Source organism: Oncorhynchus keta, chromosome 14, assembly GCF_023373465.1.
Source record: "Oncorhynchus keta strain PuntledgeMale-10-30-2019 chromosome 14, Oket_V2, whole genome shotgun sequence".
Taxonomy (NCBI): domain Eukaryota; kingdom Metazoa; phylum Chordata; class Actinopteri; order Salmoniformes; family Salmonidae; genus Oncorhynchus; species Oncorhynchus keta.
In genome coordinates this window covers 34,085,301-34,105,103 of record NC_068434.1, presented here as the reverse complement: position 1 = coordinate 34,105,103, position 19,803 = coordinate 34,085,301, and the positions used below count along the sequence as shown (strand labels likewise).

The 19,803-nt window shown below is 41.4% G+C and overlaps 1 protein-coding gene across 1 annotated transcript in view; it reads right to left on the bottom strand.

Moving 5' to 3' along the window:
• The window catches only part of si:ch211-225b11.1 (uncharacterized protein LOC561694 homolog), a 59,774-nt gene that overhangs the window by 21,868 nt on the left and 18,103 nt on the right, over positions 1 to 19,803 (bottom strand). Inside the window, exons 3-7 of the mRNA XM_035785802.2 lie at positions 7,614 to 7,824; positions 5,356 to 5,488; positions 2,819 to 2,953; positions 2,317 to 2,420; positions 83 to 207 (exon numbers count right to left, since the gene is read on the bottom strand). Coding sequence (XP_035641695.1) covers positions 83 to 207; positions 2,317 to 2,420; positions 2,819 to 2,953; positions 5,356 to 5,488; positions 7,614 to 7,824 — 708 coding nt within the window. The remainder of the gene's footprint in view (positions 1 to 82; positions 208 to 2,316; positions 2,421 to 2,818; positions 2,954 to 5,355; positions 5,489 to 7,613; positions 7,825 to 19,803) is intronic.

Here is a 19,803-nt window from a genome sequence, read left to right as displayed (position 1 = left end):
CCTTCCTCCTCTGAGGAGCCTCCACTGAAGTAGATGGATGAACAGCAATCAAAGAAGTCCCACTTAAACAGGAAGTACTTACCATCTGTGGCGATGTTGTCCACTGGGAGGTTGTGGACATGAGCCATGTAGCCGATTGCTGAGAATATCACAAAGCCAGCCAGGATACTGGTGGCCGAGTTAGCTAAAGAGACAATCAATGTGTCCCTAGGGGAGGACAAGAAAACAAACACAACAGTCAGACTGATGGGATTTCTCAGAGTCAAGTGGATCTCTAAGGAGAACACTTAGCTCTGAGGGCTAAAACTAGCCATTTGGTTTGAAGAACAGTCTGTGGTGAGTAACTACAGTAACTGGCCAGGGACAAGCAACATGGTTGGTTGCTTCTGAGGAGTAACCAAGCACTTGTGTAACAACCAGTTCCACTGAGGCTTTACGCCTTCGTCAAAGCTAATAGTGTTCTCAATTCTGAAATACCATTTCAGTCTGCAAAACAACATCCTCATCGCACATGCTACGTCTATTTAGCTATTCTCACAGAACTAAGATAGAATAACACTGATTTGAACTAGATATGACTTTAAAAGGAGTAGCAGCAGTGCCTCCCTTAGAAGAATGTATGGAGGGGTTTTAGACATTGATAACATTACATGCTCACACAGGGATCTTTTGTGTTTACATTTTTTATTGATACCAATCATGGGAAACAGCACTACAGTGTACAATGGCACATTTTTAAGGTCACAATTCGGGAATGTATTAACGGATCTGTGGATGTACAAAATATGGTGGGACTTATTGAGAAGACACAGTTAACTACTCTTAGTCACCATGAGAGGCAGCAGTGGGACATCTTCGTGGTTGCCAAGGGAAAATCAGGCTTCCCCCAAAAATGGACTTTTTTTCAAATGAAAAATAAAATAAATGTATATTTCGTCTCTGTGTTTCATAATTTTCTCTCAATTCACAAGAGGCTGAATGTATCTCACCGGAGAAAGCATCCGAGCGAGCGAAACAGCTTTCCTCGGTCTCTGTATGTGTAGTATCTGGTCAAAATTAGTATGATATTGATGCCGCCGTAGCATTGAATTCAAGGGAAGCCAGCGAGCATTTGGCCTCCGTTGATATTTTCCTTTATACAATAGCCATTCAGCGTTGAGCCAAACTGAGTGAGATCAACTGTGAATAGTCCTGGCGCACAAAAGAAAAGTATCAAGGGAAGGATTTGGCTTCGCGCCAAATGTAATTTGACAACAAAAAAATTTGAATTGATGCTTTACGTTGTATTGTTGTCCTCCGGTGGCTAGCTAGCTAGGTAAAATTGTCCTTTTACTAAATTAGCCATGAACGGAGATTTGGACTTGTGGTTTTACTTACGTAATTCTCCGTACTGGCCAATAATTATAACAACGATTCTGATCCAACCATAAATTCATACATTGTGCCTCTGGCTTGAGAGGATGGAAGTTCAATATGTAGCTAGATGTAGTAGGCTAATGTTAACTAGCAAGTATTTTAGCCAGGTACCTTAGGACAACACAAACTAAAAGCGTGTACTGTATGACAGCGTTAAAAACCGTTTCAGCAACATGAGAGAGGAGGATGGCATTGGCGTTTCTCTACAAGTAGGTTGAGTCAACATGTTTTTTCTACTTACGCATGCACACACACACACACACAAATCAGTACCATGGACAGCCACATGATATTTAGCTTACGTTGAATGGACTAAATCGTTTTTGGAATCTTTTAGTTGTCACTGTATTTATTAGACTAAACATAGGGGATTTAATGATATTGAAATGGTGCTGGAATAGTGGAGGCCGCTCCTGTTTTCTTTGTGACTTGCGGTAACTCTCCAATGTTCTAAATCAATAGTTGTTTAGTAGTCCAAAAATGTCAGAAACATTAAGTTGATTGACCATGCTGTAGGTTATGTAGCTGTTTGTTACGTGCAATATGTTTTGTGGACTTCACCGGACAGATGTTGCTCTCCGGTTTTGTGATGAAACAAAGGTGTGGTTAAATTTATTCTGCCAATGTGTCTTCTTATTGTTTCGGCCTAGGCCAAAATATCACATTGTCAAGGCATATGAACTAACATGTTATAGAGCAAACAACGCAATTATCAAAACACATAGGTTGTAATATGGCTTTTATTCCTAAAATTGGCTTCCCCAGTGATTTTACCCACGCACCACTACTGAGAGGCAGTTATTATTTTTTAACTATAGAATTACACTGTGGATCTGCAGACAATCATGGTAAAGACAAAGTGGTACTGTAGTGGTTGGTATAGGAGACTGCATGTCTAACCTAAGGATGTTATTGTTGAACTTGTTGTAACTGGCCATGGAGATCATGGAGCCAAATCCAATTCCAATGGAGTTGAATACCTGGGCTGCAGCGTTAACCCACACCTGCAGAATGGCAGAGGTGAGTGGATAAAGGTGAGAGAGGGACACAATTTCTTTACTCATACTGTAAAACAAGAACACAAATACACTTCTAGGTGGTTTCCCAGTAACAGATTAAGCCAAATCCTGGACTAAAATAATTTTTCAATGTTGTCCAAGACAATGTTGTCTTAGCACTTTTTTTTCTATCTAGAACCTAAAAGGGTTCTTCGGCTGTCCCCATAGGAGAACCCTTTGAAGAACCCTTTTTGTTTCCACAGAGGTTTTGACATGGAACATAAAAAAGGTTATCCTATGGGGACAGCCGAAGAACCCTTTTTTCTAAGAGTGTAGTAGGCTTAATGTATGTCCGGGAAACCACCCCTTAATCCTCATTGATCCTCTCCTACAGTATGTCAGACCTGAACTTCAAGCAGCTTGCTCCACTTAGGCTTCAGGAAGTAGAGCATCCCATCCTTGGCCCCGGGAAGCTGGACATTGTTGATGAGCAAGGCGAACAGAATAAAGTATGGGAACGTGGCTGTGAAATAAACAACCTAAATCACAGAGAGTGAGAAGAAAACATATTAATTAAGTATAATATTAGATTAAATGCATTGTATTTATTTCTTATTTTATTAGGATCCACATAAGCTACAACCAAGCTGCAGCTACTCTTCCTGGGCTCCACACAAAACATATAACATGACAAAATACATAACATTAATAGACAATTACAGCTGAAGGACAGAACTATATAAAATGACAATACATAACATTAATATACAGGTAATAGATCATTTATTCTCCATGTGCTACTTACGACTATTATTGCCTTATCATACCGGAATAATAAAGCCCCAGTGCACTCAATTTGTGGAAAAAATAAATACTAAATATATCAATTCTCTACTGACTAACATCAGTAATCTGATAATATGGAGCAGGACGCCCTTACACTGAGGCTTTGCTTACAATTGCTTTCTCTGAGTAGGCCCTGATATCCTGATGCCAAGGGCATATCTTATCTTTAACCCAAACACCAGCTGTGCTCGGGAGGGGGATGCTACAGCTATTTAGGTCAGAGGTGTTGTGCTGTGATGTGGTGGTTTATTTGTTTTTTAAAGCTACTTTTGCAGCTTGCTTACTCAGATTTCAGATGGCAAGGAGTTCCATGCTTTGCCTTTAATTCATTTTGGCTTTAGGGGCTATGAAGAGACCTTTAGTTGCATGCCTTGTGGAATATGAATGTCTGTCAGAGGTACACTATATATACACAAAAGTATGTGGACACCCCTTCAAATTTGTGGATTCGGCTATTTCGGGCACACCATTTGCACAACATTTTAGACAAGCATTGGCAATAGAATGGCCTTACTGAAGAGCTCAGTGACTTTCAACGTGGCATCCTATGACGGTGCTACCTTTCCAACAAATCAGTTTCTCTAATTTCTGCCCTGCTAGAGCTGACCCGGTCAACTTTAAGTGCTGTTATTGTGAAGTGGAAACGTCTAGGAGCAACAAAGCAGCAATCGTCTGTCCTCGGTTGCAACCCTCACTATCCAGTTGCAAACTGCTTCTGGAAGCAACATCAGCACAAAAACTGTTAATCGGAAGCTTCACGAAAAGTGTTTCAATGGCAGAGCAGCCGCACACAAGCCTAAGATCACCGTGCGCGATGCCAAGTGTTGGCTGGAGTGGTGTAAACTCGCCACCATTGGACTCTGGAGCAGTGGAAAGGCATTCTCTGGAGTGATGAATCACGCATCACCAACTTGCAGTCCGACTGACGAATCTGGGTTTGGCGGATGCCAGGAGAATGCTACATGCCCCAATGCATAGTGCCAACTGCAAAGTTTGGTGGAGAAGGAATAGTGGTCTGGGGCTGTTTTTCATGGTTCGTGCTAGGCCCCTTAGTTCCAGTGAAGGGAAATCTTAATGCAACTGCATTCAATGACATTCTAGTCGATTCTGTGCTTTCAACTTTGTGGCAACAGTTTGGGGAAGGCCCTTTCCTATTTCAGCAATGACAAGCAAGGTCCAGACATGGCTTGTCGAGAGCAGTGTGGAAGAACTTGACTGGCCTGCACAGAGCCCTGACCTAAACCCCATCGAACACCGTTGGGATGAATTGGAATGCCGACTCTGAATGGAAGCAAGTCCCCGCAGCAATGTTCCAATGTCTCATGGAATGCCTTCCCAGAAGAGTGTAGGCATTTATAGCAGCAAAGGGGGGACCAACTCCATAGTAATGCCCATAATTCTGGAATAAGAAGTTCCACATACTTTTGGTCATGTAGTTTATATGTTAGTTGATCGAATAGACAGTTTGGAGTTAACACATTAATATTTTTGATCAAAATGTAAAAGAAAATGTATGAAACAACAGAGGTGGAACAGATTCTGTCACCTCTAAACTCCAGGAAAAGAAACATGATATTTGACAACCATCAGTGCTCCTCCCACTCCCACCACAATGTAGGCCACCCAAGGTAATGGAAAACCCTTAAACATGTATAATGATTCCACACTAACGAGACATTTACATTTAAGGACTAAGAGTATCACTGGTGAGTGCAACCATTTCAAATGAACCAACAGCTATACACTTCAGTTAACCTATACCACAAATTACTACATCGAAATACTCTACACTCTTAGAAAAAAGGGTTCCAAAAAGGTTATTCGGCTGTCCCAAAGGAGAACCCTTCTTGGTTCCGGGTAAAATCCTTTTGGGTTCCAGGTAGAACCATTTTGGATTCCATGTAGAACTCTCTGTGGAAAGGGTTCTATATGGAACCCAAAAGGGTTCTAAATGGAACCAACAAGGGTTATCCTATGGAAACAAACAAATAACCCTTTTAGGTTCTAGATAGCAACTTTCTTCAAAGAGTGTACTACTCTGAGGAGGACTAACAATAAGCAGCTTCTGTTGTGAGGGAAGAGAATGCACTCTGACCTTGCCAGTTGATTTGACGCCTTTGAAGATGCACAAGTAGACTATGACCCAGGCCAGGATGAGGATGCCAAACAGCTCCCAGCGTAGTCCTCCTGCATCCTCAATACCATTGGTTATCTCCAGAACCCTGTGACTGAGAGAGGAAGGAAGGGTCAGGATGGGAAACAAAGCTAAAGAAACCTTCATAGCTTATCATACTGTTATCATTCAATAACACAAAATCCATGACTTTACAGTAATCTGTCCTCCTGCTCCAATTCACATCCAACTTGGGGTTTTCATTACTTTTCTCACCATATGATTACCCAAAGAGAGTACAAACCCGCTGCGATAAAAACAAGCTATAACAATAACCACAAGTCCTGAGCCCTACCCATGTCTGCGACTTTCAGGTCCTACCACTACGTCAATTAAAAAAAACATTAAATTAAGATTCCCATGAGATTTCAACCCTTATTAACCAACTCAAAAAGACAGCCAGAAGTTTGTTGAATTCCCAATGTGTTTTCAACCATCTAAAAGTACAACCAAATTCCAATGGAAAAACAATGTCTGATTTTTGGTTTAGTGATCATCTAAATGTGTTATGGCTGCGCTTTCAACCATTAAAAAGCAACAACAAAGATCAAATGGGAATACAATGTCAGATATTTTGAATTAACACAATAACTTAATGTGTCATCACTGTGCTTCATCTAATATCACAACCACATGACAAAGTACATAGTGCAAGTGATCAATGCTGTTCAAGATTCTGCTATCTTTGCATGCTTGAACATGCACGTTTTCTATGATCACATAAAAATACATTTATAGTTACATTAGGCTAATCTCAAAATGTGGCCATGGATGTGTTACTCAGGTTGAATAACTACTGTTACATTAGTTTGTAAGATAGCCCTAACTTTACACTATTTACTGCATTACAAAAATATTATTGAATTGTGTTTGGTTGACAATGAATCCAAATGTTAACATTTAAAGAACATCTATCGCTTGAAAAGTTCTCAGTCACTGGTTTAATCTTATTCTTTAACTTTTCATTTTGGTTTAGTTGGAGACGTAAAGTTAATAGGCAATTAACTGTATTGCAAAGGTGATATTAATTTATAGTCAAACTGGAATTTGATAATTTATATGTTGGATTCATATCTTCATCTCAAACAATAACCAAAGTTAAAGAATAGGACTAAATTCCATCAAACTTTATTTAATGTGCATTTAAAGTTATATTTAGTAGTACTATTCTTTGACTTAGATTTTTTTGGGTTGAAATGGTGACATGAATCCAACATATCAATTATTTATTTATAGACAAACTGGAATTAAAAAGACAGACAGTCAATGGCACAGATGGAACTATCCAAGCAGAAAATACATCTCCTTCAAATGTTGATATTTGGTTGTGTTGACAACCAAACACAAACCAATATCCAGTTTGTCTACAAATTAATCATTTATTTGTTGGATTCCCGTCTCCATCTCAACAACAACAAAAAATATTGAAGTTTAAGAATAGGACTAAATCTAATCCAACTTTAAATGCACTTTAAATAAAGTTCTTTAACTTAGGCTGTTGGTTGAGATGTGAATCCATCATATTAATGATTCACTTGAAGATTACATTTGACGTCGAGAAAAGCTTGAAACCGTAGGCCATATTTGTTTTTTCTTTGTTTAACAATAGCTGCTGATGACTTTGCAAATGCTATATAGGCTTAAATAGTATCATTGTTGATATGACTTATAAACTATGGTTCCATTTCATTTGCTCTGTTAAACCTACCCTTCTGGAATGACTGATAATAATTACATTTATTCACTGCTGCTAAGAGGTCACTCAATAATCATTCTCACAATAGCACATTGGTAGTAGTCAGTGACAGATATAAAAGATAAGCATGGCTGGGCTGGGTTAAAACCCTGGATGGGAGACCAAATGAACAGCTGTAGATCAACTCTTCAGTAGGAGGTGCTGCCCAGCCTAATGTTTGTTTTTTTGATAGTGGATATAAGGTTTGAAGATCTGACGTTGTTTGTTTCAAAGGGACAAATTCAACATATTTAATACAAAGGTTTGTCAATGTTGAAAATGGGTTACCATTAGGACATAATCCTGTGGTTTAAATTTTACCCTCAAAACAACAGTTAACGTTAATTACAATGTATTTTAAAACAGATTCCATGGCAATACGTTGACAAATTACAATGAAACAACGTCAATTCAACCAGTTTGTGCCCAGTTGGTCAGTGCTTACTCAAAGTACTGCTGACTGGCTGATTGCAGGTGGGTGGCGTTTCCAGGAAAACCGCTGGAGCAGTTACCCACGGCATTCCAGGTGTTGTTGCAGGACTGCCAGGGGAAGATGGCTCGGAATGAGTTGAAGAAGTAGTAGAGTGCCCAGCTCATAAGAACGTTGTAGTAGGTGCAGAGCACAAAGGAGATCACGACTGTGGCAATGCCCACACCTGTAGAGCGAAAGGGAGGGCAAAGAGGACAAAGTAAGATACCTGTCCTACAGTGGTGATGGCCAAGCAGCAGTAGCTGCTTTCTCCTCTGGTGTCTCTTGTGTATGGACCTCCTTCGGCAGTGTACTGAACTGTATGTGGATCTGTAAAGGTAGGCCTGGGTAAACAACAATGGTAGTGTTCCCATTAACAATTAGCTGTGGACAAAGTTTTTTTTTAAAGATACTGTACAAAAGGTGGTACACTTCCAGTTCGTGTGGTACTAGGATAAATTCATCCAGCAAGAATGTGAGGTTCCAAGAAAGATTAATAGCTGCTATGATAGGATTTTAGACATGCATGTTGCTACAATTAGTAAAGAACTCCACTCACCTGGAGGTCTAGGTCTTAAATGAAAGGGAAAAACCACAACAAAAACAGCCGACACTAGGCCCTACATGGAATGAATTTGACAGCCCATCCCAGCTTTCTCTAATATAAAAAAAAGGTTCAGTAACGGGACCCATTCAAAACCATGCAAACCATGAAAACCAGAGGTGGGAAGAGAACGCAACATTGGCCATAACTGGGTCACAACTAAATACTGTAGGCCAGCAGTTCCTAACTTAGAATAATTCCAGTATTTTGTGGGAACTAAAGAAGAGTCATATATTGACATCTTGTTCCAGGCCTTTTGGCATCTGTGGATATATTGAGTTGGGATTTCATTTGCGACACAGTCCTTCAACAACAGGACAACATATATATATATATATACACATTTAAAACACAATAGAGATATATCTATATAAATAAACAATAGTACGCAAGTATAAACACCATGGGACCACGCAGCCATCATACCGCTCAGGAAGGAGAAGCGTTCTGTCTCCTAGAGGTGAATGTACTTTGGTGCGAGAAGTGCAAGTCAATCCCAGAACAACAGCAAAGGACCTTGTGAAGATGCTGGTGGAAACAGGTACAAAAGTATCTATATCCACAGTAAAACGAGTCCTACATCGGCATAACCTGAAAGGCCCCTCAGCAAGGAAGAAGCCACTGCTCCAAAACCGCCATAATAAAGCCAGACTACAGTTTGCAACTGCACATGGGGACAAAGATCGTACTTTTTGGAGAAATGTCCTCTGGTCTGATGAAACAAAAATAGAACTGTTTGGCCATAACAACCATCGTTTTGTTTGGAGGAAAAAGGGGGAGGCTTGCAAGTTGAAGAACACCATCCCAACCATGAAGCACGGGGTGGCAGCATCATGTTGTGAGGGTGCTTTGCTGCAGGAGGGACTGGTGCACTTCACAAAATAGATGGCATCATGAGGTAGGAAAATGATATGGATATATTGAAGCAACATCTCAAGACATTAGTCATGACGTTAAAGATTGGTCGCAAATGGGTCGTTTAAGGTATTGGAGTGGCCATCACAAAGCCCTGACCTCAATCCCATAGAAAATGTGTGGGCAGAACTGAAAAAAAGCGTGAGCGAGTAAGGAGGCCTACAAACTTAACTCAATCACACCAGCTCTGTCAGGAGGAATGGGCCAAAATTCACCCAACTTATTGTGGGAAGCTTGTGGAAGGCTACCCGAAACATTTGGCCCAAGTTAAACTATTTAAAGGCAATACTACCAAATACTAATTGAGTGTATGTAAACTTCTGATCCATTGGGAATGTGATGAAAGAAATAAAAACTTAAATAAATCACTCTACTATTATTCTGACATTTCACATTTTTAAAATAAAGTAGTGATGCTAACTGACCTGAGACAGGGACTTTTTACTAGGATTAAATGTCAGGAATTGTTAAAATCTGAGTTTAAATGTATTTGGCTAAGGTGTATGCAAACTTCCGACTTCAACTGTACATACACACACTACATTGTGTGAGGCTGCTCGGCCATGGAAATCCATTTCATGAAGCTCCCAACGAACAGTTATTGTGCTGAAGTTGCTTCCAGAGGCCATTTGGAACTCGGTAGTGAGTGTTGCAACAGAGGACAGACGGTTTTACACGTTACGCGCTTCAGTACTCGTAGGTCCTGTTCTGTGAGCATTTGTGGCCCACCACTTCGTGGCTGAGTCGTTGCTGCTCCTAGACAATTCCACTTCACAATAACAGCACTCACAGACGACTGGGGCAGCTCTAGAAGGGCAGAAATGTGACTGACTTGTTGGAAATGTGGCATCCTATGACAGTGCCACATTGAAAGTCACTGAGCTCTTCAGACCTAACGATTAAAGCAGTTCAGGTTCACTACCCGGACTTGACCTGGGTCCCCTGCTGTGCTGGGTCAAGTGTCTCTCAGTTGAACACTGAATAACCAAACATTGTGCAATTTTTCACAAGACATCACCGAAAGCTGGGCTTAACTGTCAGAAACTGTGTTGAGTTTCTCTTCTCTGAATAGTTTTGATTTTAAAAAGTCCTAAAATATGTGGAGACAACACTTTAGCAGTAGTGTCTTAATGACTGTGTATACTGTTCATAAATCTTTCCACTGGGACTCTGCATTACAGAATATACATAAAATGTACTCCAAGAAGTACTGAATCTTTACAAACAAATCTGTGAGGTTTCAAGTTTTAATGTCATGTGGACCAGTACAGTGAAATGCTCTAACCCCAACAATGCAGTAATCAATAACAATGTAATACTAAAAATAACATACTTCCCAATCCGTTTGACTGTGATCCTGGCTCAGTTGACATGCCAGTAAGTGATGTGACTGAATGCATTCACAGGTCACTAAAGAGGAGTTTTGATTCCTGACTCAAAGGGAATAATACCCTGCCAAACTAAAAAAAATGCAAGCTCTGAGTGGGAAAAAACGTTTTGAAAAGGTCATCAAACTCAGAATTCAGACTCGGGCCTCTTTTTAAAGCTCAGACTTTCCGACCTAAAGATCACGGACGTCATGATTTGACCTCGTATTTTTCCCAGTTGTCTTGAAAGCACCATAAAACCCATGGTAGCCTTTGTCAGCTCATATCTGTGTGAAGCTGTATTCAGAGCTCTCGTCTGCATTAAAACCAAATATCGATCCAGGTTGGATGTGACAGCAGAGATGAGGCGCGCACTGTCGACCACGCACCCTGACTTTGAGAAGCTCTGACGTGACATGCATCAAGCACACCCATCTCATTAGAGGTGGTGAGATAAGATACATTATGTCAGACTAATTTGCAATTGACGGTCAACTACTTACTTTTAATGTATTATGTGATGGTGAGTTGAGAAGACAACCAGAAATACTGTTAGAATGTTTTTCAATTGAATAAAAAAGTAAACATTGGCTGTTAATTACATTTTTTTTTCACATTGTTGGGCTTCCGAGAATTGTCAGATATCAACATGGGGTCGTGGGCCCAAAAAGTTTGGGAACCCCTGGTGTAGGGTCAGTATGAATGTATGTGCATAGAGTGTATGTGTGTTGGAGTGTCAGTGTGCGTAGGGTCCTGTGAGTGTATGTAGGGCCCTGTGAGTGTATGTAGGGCCCTGTGAGTGTATGTAGGGTCCTGTGAGTGTATGTAGGGCCCTGTGAGTGTGTATAGAGACAGTGCAAAAACATAAATCAAATAAAAAACACAATGGTCAACTCTGATAGTCCATGTAGACATCTGGCTAGCTTTTTTAGTAATATAATAATAATAATATATGCCATTTAGCAGACGCTTTTATCCAAAGCGACTTACAGTCATGTGTGCATACATTCTACGTATGGGTGGTCCCGGGAATCGAACCCACTACCCTGGCGTTACAAGCGCCATGCTCTACCAACTGAGCTACAGAAGGACCACTAGCATCTGGCTTGGAGACAGGAACTGTTCAGGAGCCTGTTGGTGTCAGACTTGATGCACCGGTACCGCTGCCGTGCGGTGGCTGGTCTATTTAACGATTTTCCCAGGCCTTCCTTTCACATCTACTGATATAGAGGTCCTGGATGTAGTGGGCTGTCCACACCACCCTCTGTAGTACCATGCAATCGAGGGCGCTGCTATTGCCATACCAAGTAGCAATGTAGCCAGCCAAGATGCTCTCAATGATATAGCTGTAGAACTTGACGATTTGAGGGCCCATGCCAAACTTCTTCAACCTCCTGAGGGGGAAGAGGCGCTGTCGCACAATCTTCATGACTGTGCGGATGTGTGTGTGGACCATTAAGTCCTCAGGGATTTTGACACAGAGGAACTTGAAGTCCTCGACCCACTCCACCTCAGCCCCATCGATATGGATGGGGGCATGCTCACCCCATCGTTTCCTGTAGACCATGATCAGCTCCATGGTCTTACAAACGTTGAGGGAAAAATGGTTGTTGTTCCGGCACACCACTGCCAGGTCACTGACCTCTTCCCTGTAGGCTGTCTCATCGCTGGTGATCAGGCCTACACTACCACCGTCAGGAAGTCCAGGATCCATGTTGCAGAGGGAAGTGTCCAGTCCCAGGGTCCTAAACTTGGTGACGAGTTTGGAGGGGACAATGGTGTTGGAACCCTGAGCTGTAGTCAATGAACAGCATTCTCACATAGGTACATTATTCATATTATATGGTGGGTGAAGGCCGTTTGAAGTGCAGTTGAGATTACATCATCTATGGATCTGTTGGGGCGGTATGAACATTGGAGAGGATCTAGGGTGTCTGAGATGGAGTTGATGTGTGACATAACCAGCCTCTCAAAGCACTTCATGATTACAGATTTGAGTGCTACAGGGCAGTAATCATTGTGGCATGAAGCCTGAAGAGTTCTTGGGAACAGGAATGATGGTGGTCATCTTAAAACATGTGGGGATTACAAACTGGGACAAGGAGAGAAAAATGACAGAGAATATGCCTGCCAGCTGTTCTGCACATGCTCTGAGGACCCACACTGGGGTACCGTTGGGCTCCACGGCCTAAACGGGTGTTGACCTGATTAAAGACCTTACTCACGTCGGCGAGATCACCTAGTCCATTGGGACACCAGATGTTGTCATTGTCAAAGCGTGCATAAAATGCATCGAGTTTGTCTGGTGGAGAGGCATATTTGGGCAGGTCAAGGCTGGGTCTTCCTTTGTAATCCGTAATGTAGCCCCTGCCACGTGGCGGGCATCAGAGCCTGTGTACTATGATTCCAATTTCCCTCTATTGTCCTTTCGCTCGTTTGATGAATCTGCGGAGGTCATAGCGGTTTTTCTTGTACTTATTCCAGTCCTCAGCCATAGCCTCAGGGTTGTCTGTGATAGCCATGTACTTTATTTTTCCTTTATTTAACTAGGCAAGTCAGTTAAGAACAAATTCTTATTTTCAATGACGGCCTAGGAACAGTGGGTTAACTGCCTTGTTCAGGGGCAGAACGACCGATTTTTACCTTGTCAGCTCGGGGATTCGATCTTGCAACCTTTTGGTTCCAAGTCCAACGCTCTAACCACTAAGCTACCTGCCGCCCCAGTTTAGTGTCATCCCAGTGTTAATCCAGGGCTTTCGATTGGGGAAGCAACATGGTCGATGCATTTCCTAATGAAGCTGGTGACGGAGGTGGTTAGCTTGTTGATGCTATCTGTGGAGTCTCAAAACATATTCCAATCAGCCCTAACAAATCAGTACTGTAGCATAACCTCTGATTCTGGGTGATAATTTGTCAATGGAACGAGTCACGAGTACTTCCTGTTTGAGATTCTGCTTGTAAACAGGAAACAGTACGGATACATGATCTGATTTTCCGAATTGCGGATGAGGAAGGGCCTTGTATGCTTGCTTGTGGGTAGAATAACAGTGGTCTAAGTCTTTATCTCCCCTAGTGGTGAAGGAGATGTGTTGATGGATGTTGGGTATCACGTGTCTTAATGACGCATAATTAATATCACCGGCAACCAGAAAAGCAGCCTATGGAGGTACGTTTTCCGGCTTGTAGCCTCATACAGTTTGTTAAGTGCCAGCTTGTTATTTTCTTGTCCCGAAGTGGAATGTATGCAACAGTCACAATAACAGCTGAAAATCCCCTAGGAGGTAGAAGGGTTGGCATTTGACCATCTGGTATTCCATGACAGGTGAACAATGGGTCGACTTTTCTACCGCGCTCGAGTCAGCAAACCAGTTGTTGTTGATGAAGAGGCAAACCCCTCCCCCTCTTGATTTCCCTTACTCCACTGTCCTGTCCGCACGGTTAATGGAGAATCCATTGAGTTGGATAGCATCTTGTCCGAGAGCCACATTTCAGAAACGCAGAGAATATTGCAGTTTCTAGAGTCCCATTGGTTGCTAATCCGCGATCTGAGGTCATCCATTTTAGGCCAGTAAAAAAATGCAGGGAAGAGGTGGCCGGTTTCCCCTTCACCTTAATCTCTCCAGGATGTCTCTTGCCTCTGTAATGCCAGCATTTCCTCTTGGGTAACCCGAACATTGTGTTGGAATTACAGAAAGAGCCCGGGGCAGATGAGTCGAAGTCAAAGTTGAAGCCGGAATTGAGGTAACTGCCGATTTGATGTTCAAAGTTATTGAAAGAAATGATGGTGGATACATTTAGAGAAAATAAAGTCAAATTTGGGTCGGAGCTTGCAAAAAGGCGGACATCCAGTACGGCGCCATCTTGAGTAAGGTCAGGTCATGTTTGGTGCCTCACAAAAGAAAACAAAATATTTTGGCATTGTTAGCAGAGAAAGAATTATGGAATGCTGCTGGCAATATGGAGGGGTGGGCTGGAAAACACCTATATCAACACAATGATGGAGCCCAATCTAACCCCACTGATCTCCCGGATCAGTTGGAACAACTACACGTGGTACACCATAAGCTTCTTCTTTTGTCATTCATCCCCGAGTTTGCTCTTTCCCTTCACGCTAATTTATTTGCTCATCCTAACACACCCAGAGTGGCGTAATGGTGTTTGCGTTCTCCCTGTCAAAAGGAGTTTCATCTACAGTGTTCAATAACAACCCAGCGCCGCTATACTGCAGACGAGGAAGAATTCCGTGGGAGTGGTCAAAAGCATTGGAATATTTGAAGAAGAATTGCTTAATTGTATGTACTGCAAAACAATAATATTGTGAATTGTAAGGGATCAGGGGTTGATCTCCAAATGTACAGTTACGGTTATCATTATTTTGTTAAGAAATAACTAAGTAAAATCAGGTCAAATACATTCTCAGTTTACTAATCTTTACTAAGCTAGGGAACCTCAAAAGCCAACAAATTCTTTAGTCCAGTAGCCGATCTCTATCTTTCACTACAGCAAGATTGCAACAATATTGTGGGATGATATTGCCAGCAAGGAAAACCAATTGGCTGAGTTTACGATTTGAGAAACACAAAGGCTCTTCTGATGCAATGCTACTTGTACACCTATTATTCAAATGTTAACCCTTTGTGTTAATGTTAACCTTTTCATGACCCAAGTCTCCCTGTGTAGATTCTGCTACTGCACCTGCAAAACTGCTAAGTCTTGGTGATTTCACCTGACATGCCCAACAACAAAATAGGCACATAGGTCATCTGATTGTGTTGAAGAAGAACAGGTTCCACCAGATTGAATTAAGAGTGCATTTTTTAAACGTGCATTTTCATGCCATTGTAGCAACATGTCATTTTAATGTCATATGTTGAACATTTTATTTAACTAGGCAAGTCAGTTAAGACCAAATTCTTAATTACAATGACGGCCTACACCGGTCAAACCCAGACAATGGTGGGCCAATTGTGCGCTGCCGTATGGAACTCCCAATCACGGCTGGTTGTGATACAGCCTGGATACGAACCAGGGTGTCTGTAGTGACGTTTCTAGACCTGAGATGTGGTGCCTTAGACCGCTGCACCACTCGGGAGCCCTAAACATACTTTTACTGTCTGTCTAGAATGTTGAACTGTTATGGACTACTGAGTTCCTTCCTCCAAGCGCACTCTCTGTCTAAGACAAGGGTCAGAAAAATGGCCCTTCACACCTAGGTAAATACCATGTGACCTCACAGGACTACAAAAAAGACACTGCTGTCTCCCACTTTTAGCCTCTTATCCTGCTGGACCTTCATCTTCAGTAGGCTGACCACAAGGAAGGACCTTCGCCTTAAAATGGCAAGAACTGGTAAACTGATAATTTAGGAAAAGTACATTTATAGAAATTGGGACGGAACAGCCCATGCACTAAACAGTCTCAGATGGAGTTTTCATTTAAGCTAACCTTCTTCAAAGAAAGAAGGAGAAGACCATTTAGAGCACAGCCTCTGCAACTCAAAGGAAGAGCCATCAGGTAGAACAAGCAGGGACAAAACCCAAAGAGCGGTCCATGAGGAACCATCCAAACTCAGAGGAAAGGAGCAAGAAACCACCACCAGGGAACTCCTCAACTCAGGACAAATGAGGACACACTGCCATCTTTCCTTTGTTAACCTCCATACGGCCTAACCAGAGCCAAGGACAACAGACTATCACATCTTTAAATATTAAGATAGAATGAAAGACAAGAGACCTCAATATATTTCCTACCTTTTCATGATCCCTCTCATTATGATTGTAAATATCTTGATTAGAGTTATTATACACTACATGACCAAAAGTATGTGGACAGCTGCTCATCGAACATCCCATTCTAAAATCATGGGCATTAATATGGAGTTGGTCCCCCCTTTTGTACTATAACAGCTTCCACTCTTTTGGGAAGGCTTTCCACTAGATGTTGGAGCATTTCTGCGGGGACTTGTTTCCAGTCAGCCACAAGAGCATTATTAAGGTCGGGGCATTGATGTTGGCCGATTAGGCCTGGCTCACAGTCGGTGTTCCAATTCATCCCAAAGGTGTTCGATGGGGTTGAGGTCAGGGCTCTATGCAGGCCAGTCAAGTTCTTTCACATCGATCTCAACAACCCATTTCTGTATGGACCTCATTGTCATGCTGAAACAGGAAAGGGCATTCCCCAAACTGTTGCCAAAAACTTGGAAGCACAGAATTGTCTAGAATGTCATTGTATGCTGTAAAGTTTAGATTTCTCTTCACTGAAACTAATAACAGCACCAGACCATTATTCCTCCTCCACTAAACTTCACAGTTGGCACTATGCATTGGGGTCAGACTGCCAGATGGTGGTGTGATTCATCACTCCAGAGAACGCGCTTCTACTGCACCAGTGTACAATGACGGTGAGCTTTACACCACTTCAGCCGACGCTTGGCATTGCGTATGGTGATTTTAGGCTTTTGTGCAGCTGCTCGGCCATGGAAACTCATTTCATGAAGCTCCTAACAAACAAGTTATTGTGCTGACATTGCTTCAAGAGACAGTTTGAAACTCTGTAGTGAGTGTTGCAACAGAGGACAGACGATTTTTACACGCCTCAGCACTCGGCGGTCCCATTCTGTGAGTTTGTGTGGCCTACAACTTCATGGCTGAGCCGTTGTTTCTTCTAGACATTTCCACTTCACAATAACAGCACTAACAGTTGACCAGGGCAGCTGCAGTAGGACAGAAATTTGACAAACGGACTTGTTGGAAAGGTGGCATCATATGATGGTGCACGTTGAACGTCACTGAGCTCTTTAGTAAAGGCCTTCTACTGCCAATGTTTGTCTATGGAGATTGCATGGCGGTGTGATCAATAGTATACATCTATCAGCAACTGGTGTGGCTGAAATCCACTCTGCCGAATCCACTCATTTGAACGGGTGTACACATACACTATATACACAAAAGTATCTAGAATGTATAAAGAACTTGTGTTTGTCTTGTTATTCTGGGAAAGAACTCAAATTAATTCTCAAATAATGTATACCTTCAGATTCATCTATGTATTACTATTAATCTAATTTTGGTCATGCCTTCTTAGACAAACTCTCTGAGGAATTACAAGACACATCTCAGGGACACCAGGATACCAAGGAGATAATCAGCCAAAACATACAGTACACGTGAGGCCACTCAAAGTATAAATAAAACAAAGCAAATCTTGGTCTAACAAATAAAATACAACATGTGTGCACAAACCAGTGGATGTTTAGACATAGGAAAGCATTTAGCAAAGGAAGAACTGTCAGCTCAGTTTGAGCTGCTGTGAAACTGGAGAGACGTAGTTGTATAGAATGTGAGAATATGAGTTTGGTGTATGATAAAATCCATAAGGCCATGTGGAATAGGATGTGGAAAATAATCACATTAGGGGTCAACAGGAATATGCTGCATTCTGTATCCAATCTCAACCACAAAAGTGACAAATTGTATATTACTCTATGGAATTACAAAATAACATTACAAACACAACCCACAGATAAAAGGTACAATGGTGGGTCAGGAGAGGAATGGGGTAGAGGATTTTACAATGATACATTCATATACTACTGAGTAAGTATACTGTAGGCATAAGTCCAGAGTGAAAATTGTGTTGGTTGAGCAGAGGAGAAGTTTGTGGGGAATTGATTGGGAGAACTGATGACAGAAATATCACAGTTACTATGTGGTGGCATAGTAATATAAATTAAAAAGATATATTCAGAAAGAACTACCTGCTTTTGGCCTTCGCTTAGCACAGAGCCATTACCAGGCTGAAATGAGCGATAAATCAAGGGACGGACCCAAAAGTTTTGACCGGGTAGACTATCTCTGTTTTTGAGGAGATAAAAACTATGGAGAAAAGTCTGAAGTTAGAACAGGTGACAGAATACCTCATTGATTCAAACCCAAGATAATCAAAGGCTGTTGATGGCTGGGCCTTGTACATTGAGGGAGCATTAGGTGACCGCTTGTGTCCTGAAGATCCACACATTCCATGGTCAAAAATAGTGCAATCTTCCAGACTACCAGAGTCAGAGGCCATTTGGTGTTCAAAGGCATTTGTATTTAACCAATCAGAATTCTTCAGTATGATTTGAAAAATATTCAACTCTCTAAATAGTGAAAGTTGTATTATCTAACAGTGTCCCTACTGGACTGCAGAACGAGATCCAGGCAGAAAGTTTGAAATCTTTAACTTAGATGGAAAGTAGTACCCTGCAGTTGACACTAGAAATACAACATCTTCTCTCAAAACACTGAGGACTTTGAAGGGATTTGTTTCGAGCCACTGATTTTGAACCTATAAGCTTATTTGATGTTTCAAAAGTAAATGTGTCAGGTTTTTTTCTGATAAAAACAATATGTTGTGAATCTGTGAATATCAAGAACACATGTTGAATCACCCATATTTGATTCCAAATTAAGATTAGAATTTGCTACTTTTATATGTTCAGAATGTACACCGTTTCACTCCTTTAGTAATTTTAACATGTGTCAACTCAAAAACGTAGCCCCAACTGTTTCGTAGTAGATTTTGATCAAAACAATTCTTCCAGAAAGCATGGGCCAACGAATTTGAGAAACTAATTCAGGCACTACAATGTAAATTGTACAAGGTCTCAGCCATCAACACAGCATCTGAAATCATTTGGTTTTGTGACAGATGTTTTATTCAATACAATACACATAATTGATTAAACAAGCAGACGGCACAGGCAGTTCTCAGGATAATGTGTTCCTACTACCACAGTCCAGCAAAATGCCAAATGAGTGCTTTCACAGAATCAGAACCTAGGGAATCTCTGTAATTCATTTTTTTTTACCATGATGAACAGTAGTTATTGTAGGGTGGCTTCTGACAAACTATCTTTCAAACCTTTTTGATTGATGAGGAGGCAGGACGCCCGACATTATTTATGAGGCGGGCATGTCCAGAGGTAATCAAATTAGGTAAATGAAATGAGATAACCAAGGGGTTTCAACCATTGTATAAACATCCGGTTTGTGGGTGACGGATTTGGAAGGGGTTGGTAATTAGGTTTAGTTATGTTAATTAAGACTATAAGTTAGTGTGAATTAGGTTTGTGTGGGTGTTGTCTATGATTGATGTCTTTTGATGTCTTTTCATATCATATGGCATAATGTCAGGTAATACCTGACCCGGGAATCGTGATTTATGACCACAGATGTCAAATCTGGGATTAAGGACAGATTTTTTATAGAAGGGTATTTGCACACGACTCCCAGGTCAGGTA